Source organism: Chiloscyllium punctatum, chromosome 15 (genome assembly GCF_047496795.1).
Source record: "Chiloscyllium punctatum isolate Juve2018m chromosome 15, sChiPun1.3, whole genome shotgun sequence".
NCBI classification, from domain to species: Eukaryota; Metazoa; Chordata; class Chondrichthyes; order Orectolobiformes; family Hemiscylliidae; genus Chiloscyllium; species Chiloscyllium punctatum.
In genome coordinates this window covers 80848998-80864576 of record NC_092753.1, presented here as the reverse complement: position 1 = coordinate 80864576, position 15579 = coordinate 80848998, and the positions used below count along the sequence as shown (strand labels likewise).

The window sequence follows — 15579 nt, the reverse complement described above, 5'->3', positions numbered from 1 at the left end:
TGCAGATCCAACACTCAAGCAACTCAACTCCATTCTGCTTGACTGGCATTCCTTACAGCACCTTCAACATTCACTTCCTCCATCAGCAATGTACAGTGACAGTGTGTCATCGGTAAGATGCACTGCTAAAACTCAACACGGCTTTCTCAAAAACATCTTCTAAACCAAGACTGCTATCATACAGAAGGAAAAGGACAGCAGATATTTGAGAATGCCATAGCCTGCAAGTTCCTTCCGATCTAACAAGTCAGTTAGACCAGGGAAACCCAGTGGATGTGGTCTATCTAGACTTCCAAAAGGCCTTTGATAAGGTGCCACACGAGAGGCTGCTGAGTAAGATGAGGGGCCATGGTGTTCGAGGTGAGCTACTGGTATGGATTGAGGATTGGCTGTCTGACAGAAGGCAGAGAATTGGGATAAAAGGTTCTTTTTCGGAATGGCAGCTGGTGACAAGCGTGTCCCGCAGGGTTCAGTGTTGGGGCCGCAGCTGTTCACATTATATATTAATGATCTGGATGAAGGGACTGGGGGCATTCTACCAAAGTTTGCCGATGATACAAAGTTAGGTGGACAGGCAGGTAGTACTGAGGAAGTGGGGAGGCTGCAGAAGGATCCAGACAGTTTGGGAAAGTGGTCCAGGAAATGGCTGATGGAATTCAATGTGAGCAAATGCGAGGTCTTGCACTTTGGAAAAAAGAATACAAGCGTGGACTACTTTCTAAACGGTGAGAAAATTCATAAAGCCAAAGTACAAAGGGATCTGGGAGTGCTAGTCAAGGATTCTCTAAAGGTAAACATGCAGGTTGAGTCCGTGATTAAGAAAGCGAATGCAATATTGTCATTTATCTCGAGAGAGTTGGAATATAAAAGCACCGTTGTGCTACTGAGACTTTATAAAGCTCTGGTTAGGCCCCATTTGGAGTACTGTGTCCAGTTTTGGTCCCCACACATCAGGAAGGGCATACTGGCACTGGAACGTGTCCAGCGGAGATTCACACAGATGATCCTTAGAACGGTAGGTCTAACATACGAGGAACGGCTGAGGATCCTGGGATTGTATTCATTGGAGTTTAGAAGATTAAGGGGAGATCTAATAGAAACTTACAAAAATAACACATGGCTTGGAAAGGTGGACGCTAGGAAATTGTTTCCGTTAGGTGAGGAGACTAAGACCCGTGGACACAGCCTTAGAATTAGAGGGGGTAAATTCAGAACAGAAACGCGGAGACATTTCTTCAGCCAGAGTGGTGGGCCTGTGAAATTCATTGCCACAGAGTGCAGTGGAGGCCGGGAGGCTAAACGTTTTCAAGGCAGAGATTGATAAATTCTTGATGTCACAAGGAATTAAGGGCTATGGGTAGAATGCGGATAAGTGGAGTTGAAATGCCCATCAGCCATGATTGAATGGCAGAGTGGACTCAATGGGCCAAATGGCCTTACTTCCACTCCTGTGTCTTATGGTCTTATGATCACCTACCATCTTCAGTATAGTAATTCCTTCACTTTTACCAGGTTAAAATTCTGAAACCAATTTTTGACTAACAGAATGGGTGTATGAATCCAGTCTAGACTGAAGTGTTTTGAAGTGGCAACACATCACTATCTCACAGGCAATAAACACTGGCCTAACTAGTAACAGCCACACTTCATAAGACCATAAGACCATAAGACATAGGAGTGGAAGTAAGGCCATTCGGCCCATCGAGTCCACTCCGCCATTCAATCATGGCTGATGCGCATTTCAGCTCCACTTGCCAGCGTTCTCCCCGTAGCCCTTAATTCCTCTAGACAACAAGAACCTATCAATCTCGGCCTTGAAGACATTTAGCGTCCCGGCTTCCACTGCACTCCGTGGCAATGAATTCCACAGGCCCACCACTCTCTGGCTGAAGAAATGTCTCCGCATTTCCGTTCTGAAATGACCCCCTCTAATTCTAAGGCTGTGTCCACGGGTCCTAGTCTCCTCGCCTAACAGAAACAATTTTCTAGCATCCACCTTTTCAAAGCCATGTATTATTTTGTACGTTTCTATTAGATCTCCCCTTAATCTTCTAAACTCCAACGAATACAATCCCAGTATCCTCAGCCGTTCCTCATATGCTAGACCTGTCATTCCAGGGATCATCCGTGTGAATCTCCGCTGGACACGTTCCAGTGCCAGTATGTCCTTCCTGAGGTGTGGGGACCAAAACTGGACACAGTACTCCAAATGGGGCCTAACCAGAGCTTTATAAAGTCTTAGTAGTACATCTCTGCTTTTATATTCCAACCCTCTTGAGATAAGAGACAACATTGCATTCGCTTTCTTAATCACAGACTCAACCTGCATGTTTACCTTTAGAGAATCCTCGACTAGCACTCCCAGATCCCTTTGTGCTTTGGCTTTATTAAGTTTCTCACCATTTAGAAAGTAGTCCATTCCTATATTCTTTTTGCCAAAGTGCAAGACCTCGCACTTGCTCACGTTAAATTCCATCAGCCATTTCCTGGACCACTCTCCCAACCTGTCTAGATCCTTCTGTAGCCTCCCCACTTCCTCAGTACTACCTGCCTGTCTACCTAACTTTGTATCATCGGCAAACTTCGCTAGAATGCCCCCGGTTCCCTCATCCAAATCATTAATATATAATGCGAACAGCTGTGGCCCCAGCACCGAACCCTGCGGGACACCGCTCGTCACCGGCTGCCATTCTGAAAAAGAACCTTTTATCCCAACTCTCTGCCTTCTGTTAGATAGCCAATCCTCAATCCATCCTAGCAGCTCACCTCGAACACCATGGGCCCTCACCTTGCTCAGCAGTCTCCCGTGTGGCACCTTATCAAAGGCCTTTTGAAAGTCCAGATAGACCACATCCACTGGGTTCCCCTGGTCTAACCTACTTGTTACCTCTTCAAAAAATTCCAACAGGTTTGTCAGGCATGACCTCCCTTTACTAAATCCATGTTGACTTGTTCTAATCAGACTCTGCTCTTCCAAGAATTTAGAAACCTCATCCTTAATGATGGATTCTAGAATTTTACCAACAACCGAGGTTAAGCTGATTGGCCTATAATTTTCCATCTTTTGCCTTGATCCTTTCTTGAACAAGGGGGTTACTACAGCCATCTTCCAATCATCCGGGACCTTTCCTGACTCCAGTGACTCTTGAAAGATCTCAACCAATGCCTCTGCTATTTCCTCAGCAACCTCTCTCAGAACTCTAGGGTGTATCCCATCGGGGCCAGGAGATTTATCAATTTTAAGACTTTTTAACTTTTCTAGCACTATCTCTTTTGTAATGGCAACCATACTCAACTCAGCCCCGTGACACCCTTTAATTTTTGGGATATTACTCATGTCTTCCACTGTGAAAACTGACGCAAAGTACTTGTTAAGTTCTCCTGCTATTTCCTTATCTCCCATCACTAGGCTCCCTGCATCAGTTTGAAGTGGCCCAATGTCTACTTTTGCCTGTCGTTTGTTTCTTATGTACTGAAAGAAACTTTTACTATTATTTCTAATATTACTGGCTAGCCTACCTTCATATTTGATCCTCTCATTTCTTATTACACTCTTTGTTATCCTCTGTTTGCTTTTGTATCCTTCCCAATCTTCTGATTTCCCACTGTTCTTAGCCACTTTATAGGATCTCTCTTTTTCTTTAATACATTTCCTGACTTCCTTTGTCAGCCAAGGTTGTCTAATCCCTCCCCGGTTAATCTTTCTTTTCTTTGGAATGAACCTCTGTACAGTGTCCTCAATTATACTTACAAACTCCTGACATTTTTGCTCTAGTGTCTTCCCGGTTAGCCTCTGCTTCCAGTCTATTTTAGTCAGTTCCTCTCTCATGCCCTCATAATTACCTTTATTCAACTGTAACACCATTACATCAGATTTTGCCTTCTCCCTTTCAAACTCTTTTGTTCATGAATGAACAAAAAAGTACAGCTTTGTTATACTGACTATTTAAAGTGAAATTTACCTCTTATTCAAAGTATGATTCCCCTGTTAATTCATGAACTCATTTTGATTCATGTTAAAGTTGAAACGACAGGAAGTGAAATCATGTTTGCTATTTTTTCAAATGGAGTCAGCGCGTTTATGGAAATCTTAAAGCAGCTCTAATTACCATGCACATGTAAACATAGTTAACTAACTTTATTGATGATTTGGAAATGCCGGTGTTGAACTGAGGTGTACAAAGTTAAAAATCACACACCACCAGGTTATAGTCCAACAGGTTTAATTGGAAGCTCACTAGCTTTCGGAGCGATGCTAGTGTGATTTTTAACTAACTTTATTGAGTTTTATTGGATGAAGTAACGGCAAGTGGTGCGAGGTGTAGTGTAACAGATACAGAAAATATGGACTTTATAATGACCTTTGATAAAATGCCACGTAAGAGACACCAGCAAGTCTAAGCCCATAGAATAAAAGAAAAATTGGCAGCACAGATACAACCAGTGGCTGGAAGAAGAGTAACGATCTGGATTTAGGTGGAGTTCCTTAGGGGTTAATACTAGGAAGCATTGGTTTTCTTAGCAAACAATGAACATATAATCGCAGATGTGGCACAAATTCAAAATTTGGCCCAGAGACATACAGCATGGAAACAGAGCCTTCGGTCCAACATAATCCCAAACTAAACTATTTCCACCTGCCTGCTTCTGGCCCATATCCCTCCAAACCTTTCCTATTCATGTATTTATCCAAACATCTTAAATGCTGCAATTGTATCCATATCCACCACCTTCTCAGGACGCTCATTCCACACAGGAATGACACAGTGGAAAAGCACAACAGGTCAGGCAGCATCCGAGAAGCAGGATCTTTCAGGCATAAGCCCTTCATCAGGAATGAGGCTTGTGGGTTGGGGCTGGGAGATAAATGGGAGGGAGGCGGGGTTGGGGGAAGGTAGCTGGGAGCACGATAGGTGGATAAAGGCGAGGGAGGTGATGATGGGTCAGAGGGGCAGTGATGGATGGGTTTAGAGGGCGGTGCCAAGTTGGAGGCTTGGGACTGGGTTAATGTGGGGGGAGGGGAAATGAGGAAGCTGTTGAAATCCACATTTATCCCGTGTGGCTGCAGGGTTCCAAGGCGGAATATGAGGTGTTCCTCCTCCAGGCGTTTCCCGGTGGAGGCGGCCCAGGAACTGCAAGTCCTTGACGGAGTGGGAGGGGGAGTTGAAGTGTTCAGCCACGGGGCAGTGGGGTTGGTGGGTGCGGGAGTCCCAGAGATCTTTTCTGAAACAATCCATAAGAATGCGCCCTGTCTCCCTGATGTAGAGGAGACCACATTGGGTGAAACAGATGCAGTAGACCTGCACATCACTGACCTATCTCCTTCTCCCTCACCTTCGCCCACCTATCACTGTCCCCCCCCCAACCTCACCTCCCTCCCATTTATCTCTCAGCCCCTACCCACAAGCCTCATTCCTGATGAAAGGTTTATGCCCGAAACATCAATTCTCCTGCTCCTCGGATGCTGCTTGACCTGCTGTGCTTTTCCAGCACCACATTCTCAACTCTGAATACCAGCATCTGCAGTCCTCACCTTCTATCTCTTAGTATGCCCAGTACCAGTTATAGAACAGACTGAGCAGAGGTGGCAGCACATTGATCCTAGGAGGGAAGGCGTACCCAGGCAGTCCTCAACATTGACTCCAGACCCCACAGTCCCATAGCATAAAGGACAGATGTCTGCAAGGAAACCTCCTGCTGATTACAATCAATGTGTTGGTCAGTACATGTATCAGAACTCTCCATGCTGACGAACTTTGGAGGAAATATGAAGGGTGGAAAAATATCAATGTTTGGATGGTTGGGGACCTCAAGATTCTTTACCACAAGTGGCTCGAGAGCTGAAGATAACTGGGCCTAGAAAACAGCCATAACCAACTTCAGCAGTGATCTCCTTGGACTGAGAAGATTTGACCATCAATAACCATAATTTTCCTTTGCGCTAGGTTTGACTCCAGCTATCAGTGACTATTTCCTTTATTCCCAATGAGTTAAATTTTGTTAGTGTTCCATAATGCCAAGAACAATCACTCACAACCCACCTCTGAAATTCAGTTATTGTATCCATGTTTGGATCTACATGGTAATGAATTCAGTGGCTTGGGAGAATTCAAACTGAGCAAGTTACTGTGGAAGTACTGCTCAATTGCACTATCACTTACCTCTTTCATCGCTGCTAATAATCAAGAGAAGGCTGATTGAGCAGTAATTTGTTTGATTGGATTCGTCCTGTATTTTGGGGAGGACTTATTTGGGCAATTGTCCACATTGCCAGCTAGATACCCATATATAGCTATGCTAGAACAACTTGACTAGGGTTGCAACTAGTTCCAAAGCACTATTACGAGGGCTTTATTTATAGTATTTGGTGCCTTCAGCCATATCTTGATATCATGCAGAATAAACTGAAGTGGCTGGAAACAAGCATCATTGATTCTGGGGACTTGAGGAGATCAAGATGGATCAGCTACTCTCCTGTCTGAAGATGGTAACAAATCAGCCTTTTTTCTTTGCACTGATGTGCTAGGCTTCCCCTCAACTGTGGGCAGGTATATTTGTAAGTTCTTTCCCTCCTGGTGGTTGTTAATTGTTCATCACTCACAAATGTGCTCAAACTAGTTGTGGCATCACTTACCTTTGTCTATCGCACACTGCAAGCCCTCCTGTTACTCTTATATGAACTAGTCTGCATTTGGAAGTAGTAGATATTGACAAATTACTCCATTAGTAGAAAAATCGAGTACTAGGGGATTGAAGATCATTAGTGGGTGAACCAATAGTGACATGAGGAAGAACTGTTTTACGCAGTAGCAGTTCGGATTTGGAGTGTAGTCCCCGAGTGTGTAGTGGAGGCAGAAGTCCACTGTCGTTTTTAAAAGGCAATTGCACAAGCATAAGAAAGTTTGCAAGTCTTCAAGGAAAGGGCAGGGAAGTTGAACAGGCTTATTTGAGTCTAGCATGTATTTTGAGTCTAGCAGGTCTTTTGTGCTGCAAGCATTTTATGATTCTAATTTTTTTGTTAACTGGAATTAATGCAAATTATTCAGCTTCATTTCACTGGTAAGCAGAGAACTTGGAATGCTCTGACAATTATTCAAATAAAGGCGATGTTTTGGGGGTTGGCTTTATTACAGGAAGATAAAAGAAAATACAGTATCTAACACGTTAGTAAAACATTAGTTAGAAAACCTTGTAACTTATCAAGTTACATCTTTGTATTACATATTATACACTAGTACTGTCCTTTTGTGGACAAACTTTGTTGTGACTTAATCTGACATAATGCAACTGTAGTCAGGGAAACGGTGAGAGATACTAATGAGAGCACTTACTTGGCCCGAAATGACTTTGATTTCTTTGAATCTGTCATACATTGTCTACATCTGTACAGCTTCTCATTATGACAGCGAAGATGAATTTGGACATTCTTCTGGCGAAAGAACGATTTATCACATAACTAAAAACAAACATTTTCCACATGTTACCATTTCAGAAATTGTAGGAGTAATCAACAAAACAAGACTTATGCTCCGATGTGATTAAAGATAATCAGGGCTGCTGGTCAACAGTAAGTGATAAAGTCCAAGTCTATTACAAAGGTATCTATGTTGTAGCAGAGAACAATGACATATAATTGGATCAGCCCATGGAAAACAGCATGACAGAACCATATCAATTTGAATGATCTAGGTATTCATCTGATTGGAAAAATTAGTGACACTTGTTCAGGATAAGAACTGAAGGCAAAATAAGTTCTAAAGAAACAAGAAAATGAGGATACGACTGCATGTTTAAAAATGGGCTACATTTTTTTTTAAAATGAACGTGTTTAAAATAAAATACCATTTCTGTCATGGTTTTAATACTTTAATTATCAGCTTAAAATTACAAAGCCCTCCCATTGTTAAGTAAAGTAGCACTTTTTAAAACATTGTGCGCATTCACTCATATCAATGCCCCTTCATTTCCAAAACCTCCAAACTTTTGAACAGCTTCTTTACTATTTTCAAATGATACTGGGAATAACATTGAAATTGAGTCCTGCAAGTTGAGTTTTCCTCGAGTCATAGAGTCCTACAGCACAGAGACAGACCCTTTGGTGCAAAATGGCCCATGATGACCAAAATGTCTGCCCTGCTAACCCCTTGTCCCTGCACTTGGCCCATATTCTTCTAATCCTTTCCTATCCATGTATTTGTCCAGAGTCATAGATGCCTTTAAATGTTGTTAAGGTACCTGCCTCAACCACTTCCACTGGTAGCTTATTCCATATGTGTACCACCCACTGTGTAAAAAAGCTGCCCCTCAGGTTCCGTTTTATTCTTTCCCCTTTAACCTTAAAGTGATGCCCTCTAGTCCTCGATTCCCCAACCAGAGGAAAAAGAGCAAATGCATTCACCTTATCCGTGCCTCTCATGACCTTATACACCTCTGTAAAGGCCACCCCTCAGTCTTCTACACTCTAAAGAAAAAAATCCTAGCTTGTCCAACCTCTCCCTGTAACTCAGACCGTTGAATCCTTTCAGACGTCCTGAACAACCACAACAGAACTTGCCCAAATTCTATACTCAATATCTTGACTGGTGAAGGCCAGTGTGCCAAAACCCTTCTTCATTGCCCTATGACTCCACTTTCAGATAACTGTGAACTTGAACTCCAAGGTCCCTCTGTTCCACTACACTGCTTAACGCCCTATCATTCACCATGAATCTCCCACCTTGATTTGACTTTGCAAAATGAAAGATGTCACATTTATCTAAATTAAACTCCATTTGCCATTTCTCAGCCCACTTCCCCAGCTGATCAAGGTCCTGCTGCAATTTCTGATAATCTTCCTCACTGTCCATGATACCACCTATTTTAGTGTCATCTGCAAAGTTATTAACCGTACTTTGTACATTTTCATCTAAATCATTGATATAGATAACAAATAGTAATGGGCCCAACACCAACCCAAGGCACTCCACAGGCTGATAAGCATCCTTCCACTATTATCCTCTGCTTCCTACCATCAAACCAAGTTTGTATCCAATTTGCCAGCTCGCCTTGGATCAGTGCGATCTAACCTTTCAGAGCAGCCTACCATGTGGAACCTTATTAAAGGCCTTACTGAAATCCATATAGATTACATCTATTGCTCTCATCAACCTTTCTGGTCATCTCAAAGAACTAAAATTTGTGAGGCATGATCTCCCACTCTCAAAGCCATGCTGACTACTCCTAATGAAACCATTTTTCCAAATGTATGTATATCATATCTCTCAGAATCTTCTCAAGCAACATATCCACCACAAATGTTAAATTTACTGGTCTATAGTTCCCAGGTTTTTCTTTGCAGCCCTTCTTGAATAATGGCACAACATTTGCCAACCTCCAGTCTTCCAGGACTTCAGCCATGGCTAATGATGATGCAAATCTATTAGCTCAGGCCCCTACAATTTCTTCCATAGCTTCTTGCAGTGTTCTGGATATATCTGGTCAGGACCAGGAGATTTATCCACCTTCATACATTCTAATGCATCCAACACCACCTCTACTGTGATATAGACTATCCCCACGATATGACCACTAACTTCCCCAAGTTCTCAAGTATTTCTCCATGGTAAACACAGAGGAGAAATATTTATTGAGAAGCTCACCCATCTCCTGTAGTTCTACACATAAATGCCCACTTTGGTCCTTGAGAGGCCCTTCTTCATTGGCTGCTCTATGTCTCTAGAATATTTCTATGTCGCAAAGTGAACTGTAATAATAGAGTAAGGTGGTATTTTAACAATTTTTGGATAAGTGAGAGTTCCATTGAGTTTTTTGGAGGGACTCAGGTCCAACTAGATTTATTCACCTTATTTTATCAACATGAACAACCTTAACCATTCATTATCCCCAATTCTCTATTTTACCACATGCCATTCCCTGAACAACTGGCTCCTCAGCAAATATGTGGAAAGACCAGCATCCCTTGTGCCCAGACCATTTTTAAAATCCCGTTATGCAGCCAGACAAGCACCAATTGTTAGCTGCCCTGCACAGTTCCTAACATTTGCCTGACATGGTAGGCAGGTGTCCAGCTTTGTAGGCTGGGAACTGGGCAGATTACAAACCAGCAGTGGAGGCCACAGCACCAGACCATGCCAGCTTGATCTAATGTTGCCATCCAGGTTAGAGCAGTCTTAACTACCTGGAGGAATGCCCAGCGCTGTAGGGAAGCTCAATGTCATTCACCATTCCGCCAGCATAAATGTTGCCAGCTTCTTGCCAATACCTTACTTTTTATTAATTCACAGAATGTAGCCAATACTAGCATCTACTGACTATCCCTTACTGTCCTTGAGACGATGGTAGTTAGCTATCTTCTTGAACCACTGCAATCCATTCAGCATAGGTAAATCAACAATGCCATTAGGAAGTGATATATTTAAGAGTCTGGATGTTGAGTGTCTTGGAGGGTACTTGCAGGTGGTGGTGTTCCCATATATACCTTGACCTTCTGAATGGTAGTAGTTATGGGTTTGGAAGGTCATGTCTTAGCAGCCTTGAATTTCTGCAGTTAATCTTTCAAATGATGCACATTGCCATTTCTGAGTGTCAGTGGTGGAAGCATGGTGTCATGGTGTCAATTAAGTTGGCTGCTCTGTTATAGATGGTGTCAAGTTTGAGTGTTGTTGGAACCCCACACAGCCTAGCATGTGGGGTGTGTGATGACACTTGTCCTTGTTTTTTTTCCAGAGTGGTCGTAAACACAAGAGATTCCAAAATGTCTGGGTTTATCTACTTGAAGAAGCTTTTAAGTTTTTAAACAAACATTTGTACAATGAAAGGGGAGTGGCCATTTCTCCCAGCTCAGCTTTTGTTTGGTTTGGTTTTAGCAAGCAGTTTTTGAGGCTGCTGGTCAAAGAAACAGTTCCATGGAAGTGTTTGTTCCAGGCTGAATCCTCTGACATCTCCCTCTCCTGTAAGACCGTGTTTGATTTTAACTTTTTTTTGCTAAGGGTGTTTATGGAAATTGTTGCAGGAATTTGGACCAACATCATTAAGTTGGAAAGTCTGTTGGATTTAAGTTATTTAAGTATTGTGCTCTCTTTTGATTGTGTTTCATTTGGTACTCTGTAAATAAATTCTGTTCTGTTTAAAATTGAGGGATTTTGACCAGCTGCATCACTCCTGGAATATTCACAGTACACCTGGTCAAAACAACAAAAGTTAGGGTCCAGACTACCTAATTGAAATGTTTTGAGGGAGGTTTGGCCTGGTCCATAACAGTATTCTATCACATTCCTCACTTGTGCTTGTAGATGGAGTTACTCCTAGATGGTGGACAGACGTTTGGGGAATCAGGAGGAGATATCCTTGCTGCAAGACTTAGACTCTGCTCTTGTTCCACTGTATTTATATGGCTAGTCTAGATCATCTGGTGAATGACCATCCCCCATTTGGGGTGGCAAGGTGGCTCAGCAGTTCGCACTGCTGCCTCACAGCGCCAGGGTCACAGGTTCGATTCCAGCCTTGGGCGACTGCGTGGAGTTTGCACATTCTCCAGTGTCTGCGTGGATTTCCTCTGGGTGCTCCAGTTTCCTCCCACAGTTCAAAGATGTGCAAATCAGGTGAATTGACCTTGCTAAATTGCCCATAGTGTCAGGTACATTAGTGGGAGGGAAATGGGTCTGGTTGGGTTACTCTTCGGAGGGTCGGTGTGGACTGGTTGGGCTGAAGGGCCCGCTTTCACACTGTAGTGAATCTAATCTAACCCCCTAGTGTGAAATTCAATGATGGCGATGAAATTGAATTGAGGAATTGCTAATGCTGCTGAACGTTACGCAGTCATCAGCAAACATTTCCACTTCTGGACTGTATGCTGGACGGAAAGTCACTGAAGTCCTCGTTGGGATGAGGACAGTATGCTGAGGAACTTCTGCAGAGATGTCCTGCAGCTGAGATGACTGACGTCTGACCACCAGATATCAGTACAATCAGAGAATTTTCCCCAATTCTATTTGACTCCGGATTTGCTAGAGCTTCTTGATGCCACACTTGGTCAAATGTGACCCTGACGTTAAGGGCAATCATTCTCACCTCACCATATGTTACCGTACCCTCCTCCCACCAAGGTTCTATCACTCTCACTATAATATTTTCTCTCACTCACTCCAACTACCTCAACCATGATAACATTAAGCCTGCATGCTCTCTGCCCAAGACACCTTCCCCCTGCAGCAAAAGTAACAGTTGTTTCATTAACTATCATTCTCTGTAATACCTGCCTCGGGTCTCTTGATTGCAGGAGGTAAACAGCCCACAAAAGGACAAGCAGACTCAAGATGGGTGAGGAGCTGCTTGACATTAGGCTCCTCACTCCTTTTGTGGAGTACATCCTGAACGTGTGCTCCGGTGGCTAACAGACCATGCCGAAGCTCCTGGGCTGGTACCAGAGACTGTCATCAACTTACTGTGCCAAGATCTCCTGAACAAAGTCTGTGCCTTGACCAAGGTCTGCTGACAAACATGATAAGCTTCTTGCCTAAGTGTCTGTGCAAAGCAAGACAGAAATATATGACAAAACAATGAATTATGGATGCTGGAGACATGAAACAAAAATGATGTTGAATAAATTAAGTTGGGCTGGCAGCATCTGTGGAAAGAGAAACGACTTGGAGGTGTGGGGGTGGGTAACAAACATAGAGGAAGGTGTTTGTGCACAGAGATTGAGTAACCTTAATATTGAGTCCTAAGGGCTGCAAGGTACTGAGGCTGAAGATAAGGTATCTCCCTCCAGCTTGCGTTGAGCTTTAGTGGAACACTGCAGCAGGCCCAAAACAGAAAGTTGGCACAGAAACATTCAAGCGGAAGGCAGCTGGAAACTAGGGTCATTTTTATGCACCAAATAGAGATATTCTGCAAAACAATCATGTAGACCAGGTTTCATCTCCCCACGGTAGAGGAATCCCCATTGTGAGCAGAGAATATCGTGGACTAGGTGGAATGAACTGCAAATAATTCCTTGCTTCACCTGTAAAGTGTTTTGGGGCCTGGGATAGTAAGGAGGGAGTTGGTAAAAAGGCATGTGCTACACTTCCTGTGATTGCCTGGGATAATGTGATAATGGCAGTGTAGGGTGGTGTTGGAGTGGAAGAGTGGAGGATCAGGGTGTCCCAGAAGGAATGGCCTCTGCTGAATGTTGACAAGAGAGGCAAGGCCAATGTGTCTCTGGTGATGGCATCCAAGTGAAGGTGGCAGAAATGGTAGCTTATGTCTTTAAGATGTGGAGTGGGAAGTAAGAACAAGGGAGACCCTATCACTGTTGTGGAAGGAAAGGGAAGGGAAGGAATGAGGGCAGAAGTGCAGGAAATGGGTCAGTCACACAGTTCTATTAACAACAGTAGCAGGGAATTCTAGGTTGAGGAAAAAGGTGGACACGTCTGAGGACCCTTGTGGAAGGTGACAGCATCAGAACTAGTGATGGAGAAACTTGGAGAGTGGAATGGAATCTTTAAAGAAAGCAAGGTGAACATATATAGTCGAGGTAACTGTGGGAGTTAACTGGTTTGTAATGGATGTTGGTGACCAACTTATCCCCATAAATGGAAAGAGGCATATCAAGGAAGGGAAGGATGGAGTCAGAGATGGACTGGAGAAGGTGAGAAAAAGGTGAAAATTGGGAGCAGAATTGATGAATTTGCTTTCAATTTCAGACAAGAGAGAGATGACATTGATCTACGAAAGAAAGTTGTTGATAGGGACCCAAGTCAGAGTAACAAGGAATGTTCCACATATTCCAATATAGAGAGGGACATAACTGGTGCTCATTTGGGTACCCATAGCCACATTTTTGACCTGAGGGAAGTGAGAGAAGTCAAAGGGGAAATTGTTCGAAGTGATGAAAAGCTCAACCAGGCAGAGGAAGGTGGTGTGGATGTAAAGGTTTAAGGTCTCTTTTCAAAGGAGCACTTAGTCCTTCCTGATGAGAGAGACACACACATACAGGGATTGTATGTCCATGGTGAAGAGGAAGCAGCTGCTGCCAATAAACTAGATTCTTTTGGAACCAATGCACCTCTGATGAAGGGACGCTGGACTTGAAGCGATAAGCTGGCTTTTCTCTCTCCAGATGCCACCAAACCTGCTCAGTTTCTCCAGCACTTTATGCTTTTGTTTCAGAGTAACGAGTTGGGTATCGCTGGCTGAAAGGTAAAATACACAAAGGCAAAGCAGGGATGCTGACAGCATCCAGGTAGGTCCAGTGAGTGAGTGCTTCACATCAAATAAAATCAAGTGGTGATGCAGCATAGTACAGTCCAAAAGCTGGGTGCATTTCCTTGACAGCACAGCATCCTTTCCTATGGGTTTATAAAGACAGTTGCTAGTGCAGCCCACAAACAGCAGTGAAGTGCAAAAGCATCCTGTAAATGGATCAGAGATTTGCCAAGAGGGGTCCTAAGATGCTCATGCTTATTGGATGCCAATGTCCGTGGATGTAGACTGATGCATGGCTAATGCCTATGGAGCACACCCAGTGTCCGACATACAGGCACTTTGGAACAAACAGGAAGCTGAAGTCACCAGATGCCCATTCTGATTTCCACGCTGAGGTTTCTCGACATCATGCTTTTTTGGTACATTTGGTAAGAGAGGAAGCTGACTGTGAAATGAGGTGAATTGGACCATAAGCAAGGCATTTAACAGGCCATAATCCACCTTGTTAAGTTTCAAGTGACCAGCAAGAAGCTCCCCTGCTCATTGAAAGCATAAAAGATACTCTTTCGGTACTTCTCATCCAAGTCAGCCACAAGTCTCATTATTGCTCAAGTCACTCAGTCCCCCATAAGATTCCACTCTTGGCCACCAGCTGTAATGCAGATTTCCATGGCAACCATATCATCACTCTTTAAAAAAAGAGAGAGTGGTGTATGCAAATGTTCTGTATACATGCGTTTGAATCCCACCATGGCTGATGGAATTCAATAAAATCTGGAATGAAAAGTTAATAGTGATCATGTAACCACTGTTGATGTCAAAAAACAAAATCCATCTGGTTCACTAATGTCACTTAGGGATGGAAACCTGCTGTCCTTACCTGGTCTGACCTACCTGTGACTCCAAACCCACAGTAATGTGGTGATCTTTAAGTGGCTCTGGGAAATTAGAGAAAAGCAATAAACGATTACCTTGATGGGGAGTCAGGATTTAATAGGACTGATCCAAAGTCCCATAATAGAACAACTTCAGGATAACCCAATGAATAACTTCAGTGTAGCCTATGGCCTAGTGGTAATTATCACTAAACTATTAGCCCAGTGAGCCAGGTAACATTTTTTCGTCCATATTACAGAGGAGGAAGTGCTGGGTATCTTGAGGTAAAGGTGGATAAATCCCCAGGATCTGATCAGGTGTACCAGAGGACTCTCTGGGAAGCTAGAGAAATGATTGCTGGGCCACTTGCTGAGATAATTGTATCATCATCGAAAGTCACAGGTGAGGTGCCGGAAGACTGGAGACGTTGGCTAACATGGTGCCACTGTTTAAGAAGGGTGGTAAGGACAAGCCAAGGAACTATAGACCAGTGAGCCTGACGTCGGGCAAGTTGTT

The 15579-nt window shown here is 43.4% G+C and overlaps 1 protein-coding gene across 2 annotated transcripts in view; it reads right to left on the bottom strand.

Annotated features, from left to right (window-relative positions):
* The window catches only part of LOC140486449 (uncharacterized), a 55973-nt gene that overhangs the window by 14486 nt on the left and 25908 nt on the right, over positions 1-15579 (bottom strand). The window contains exon 6 of one of the 2 annotated variants that reach the window (XM_072585629.1): positions 7332-7456. In XM_072585629.1, the coding sequence (XP_072441730.1) occupies positions 7332-7456 (125 nt within the window). The other variant, XM_072585628.1, reaches the window with a different exon arrangement.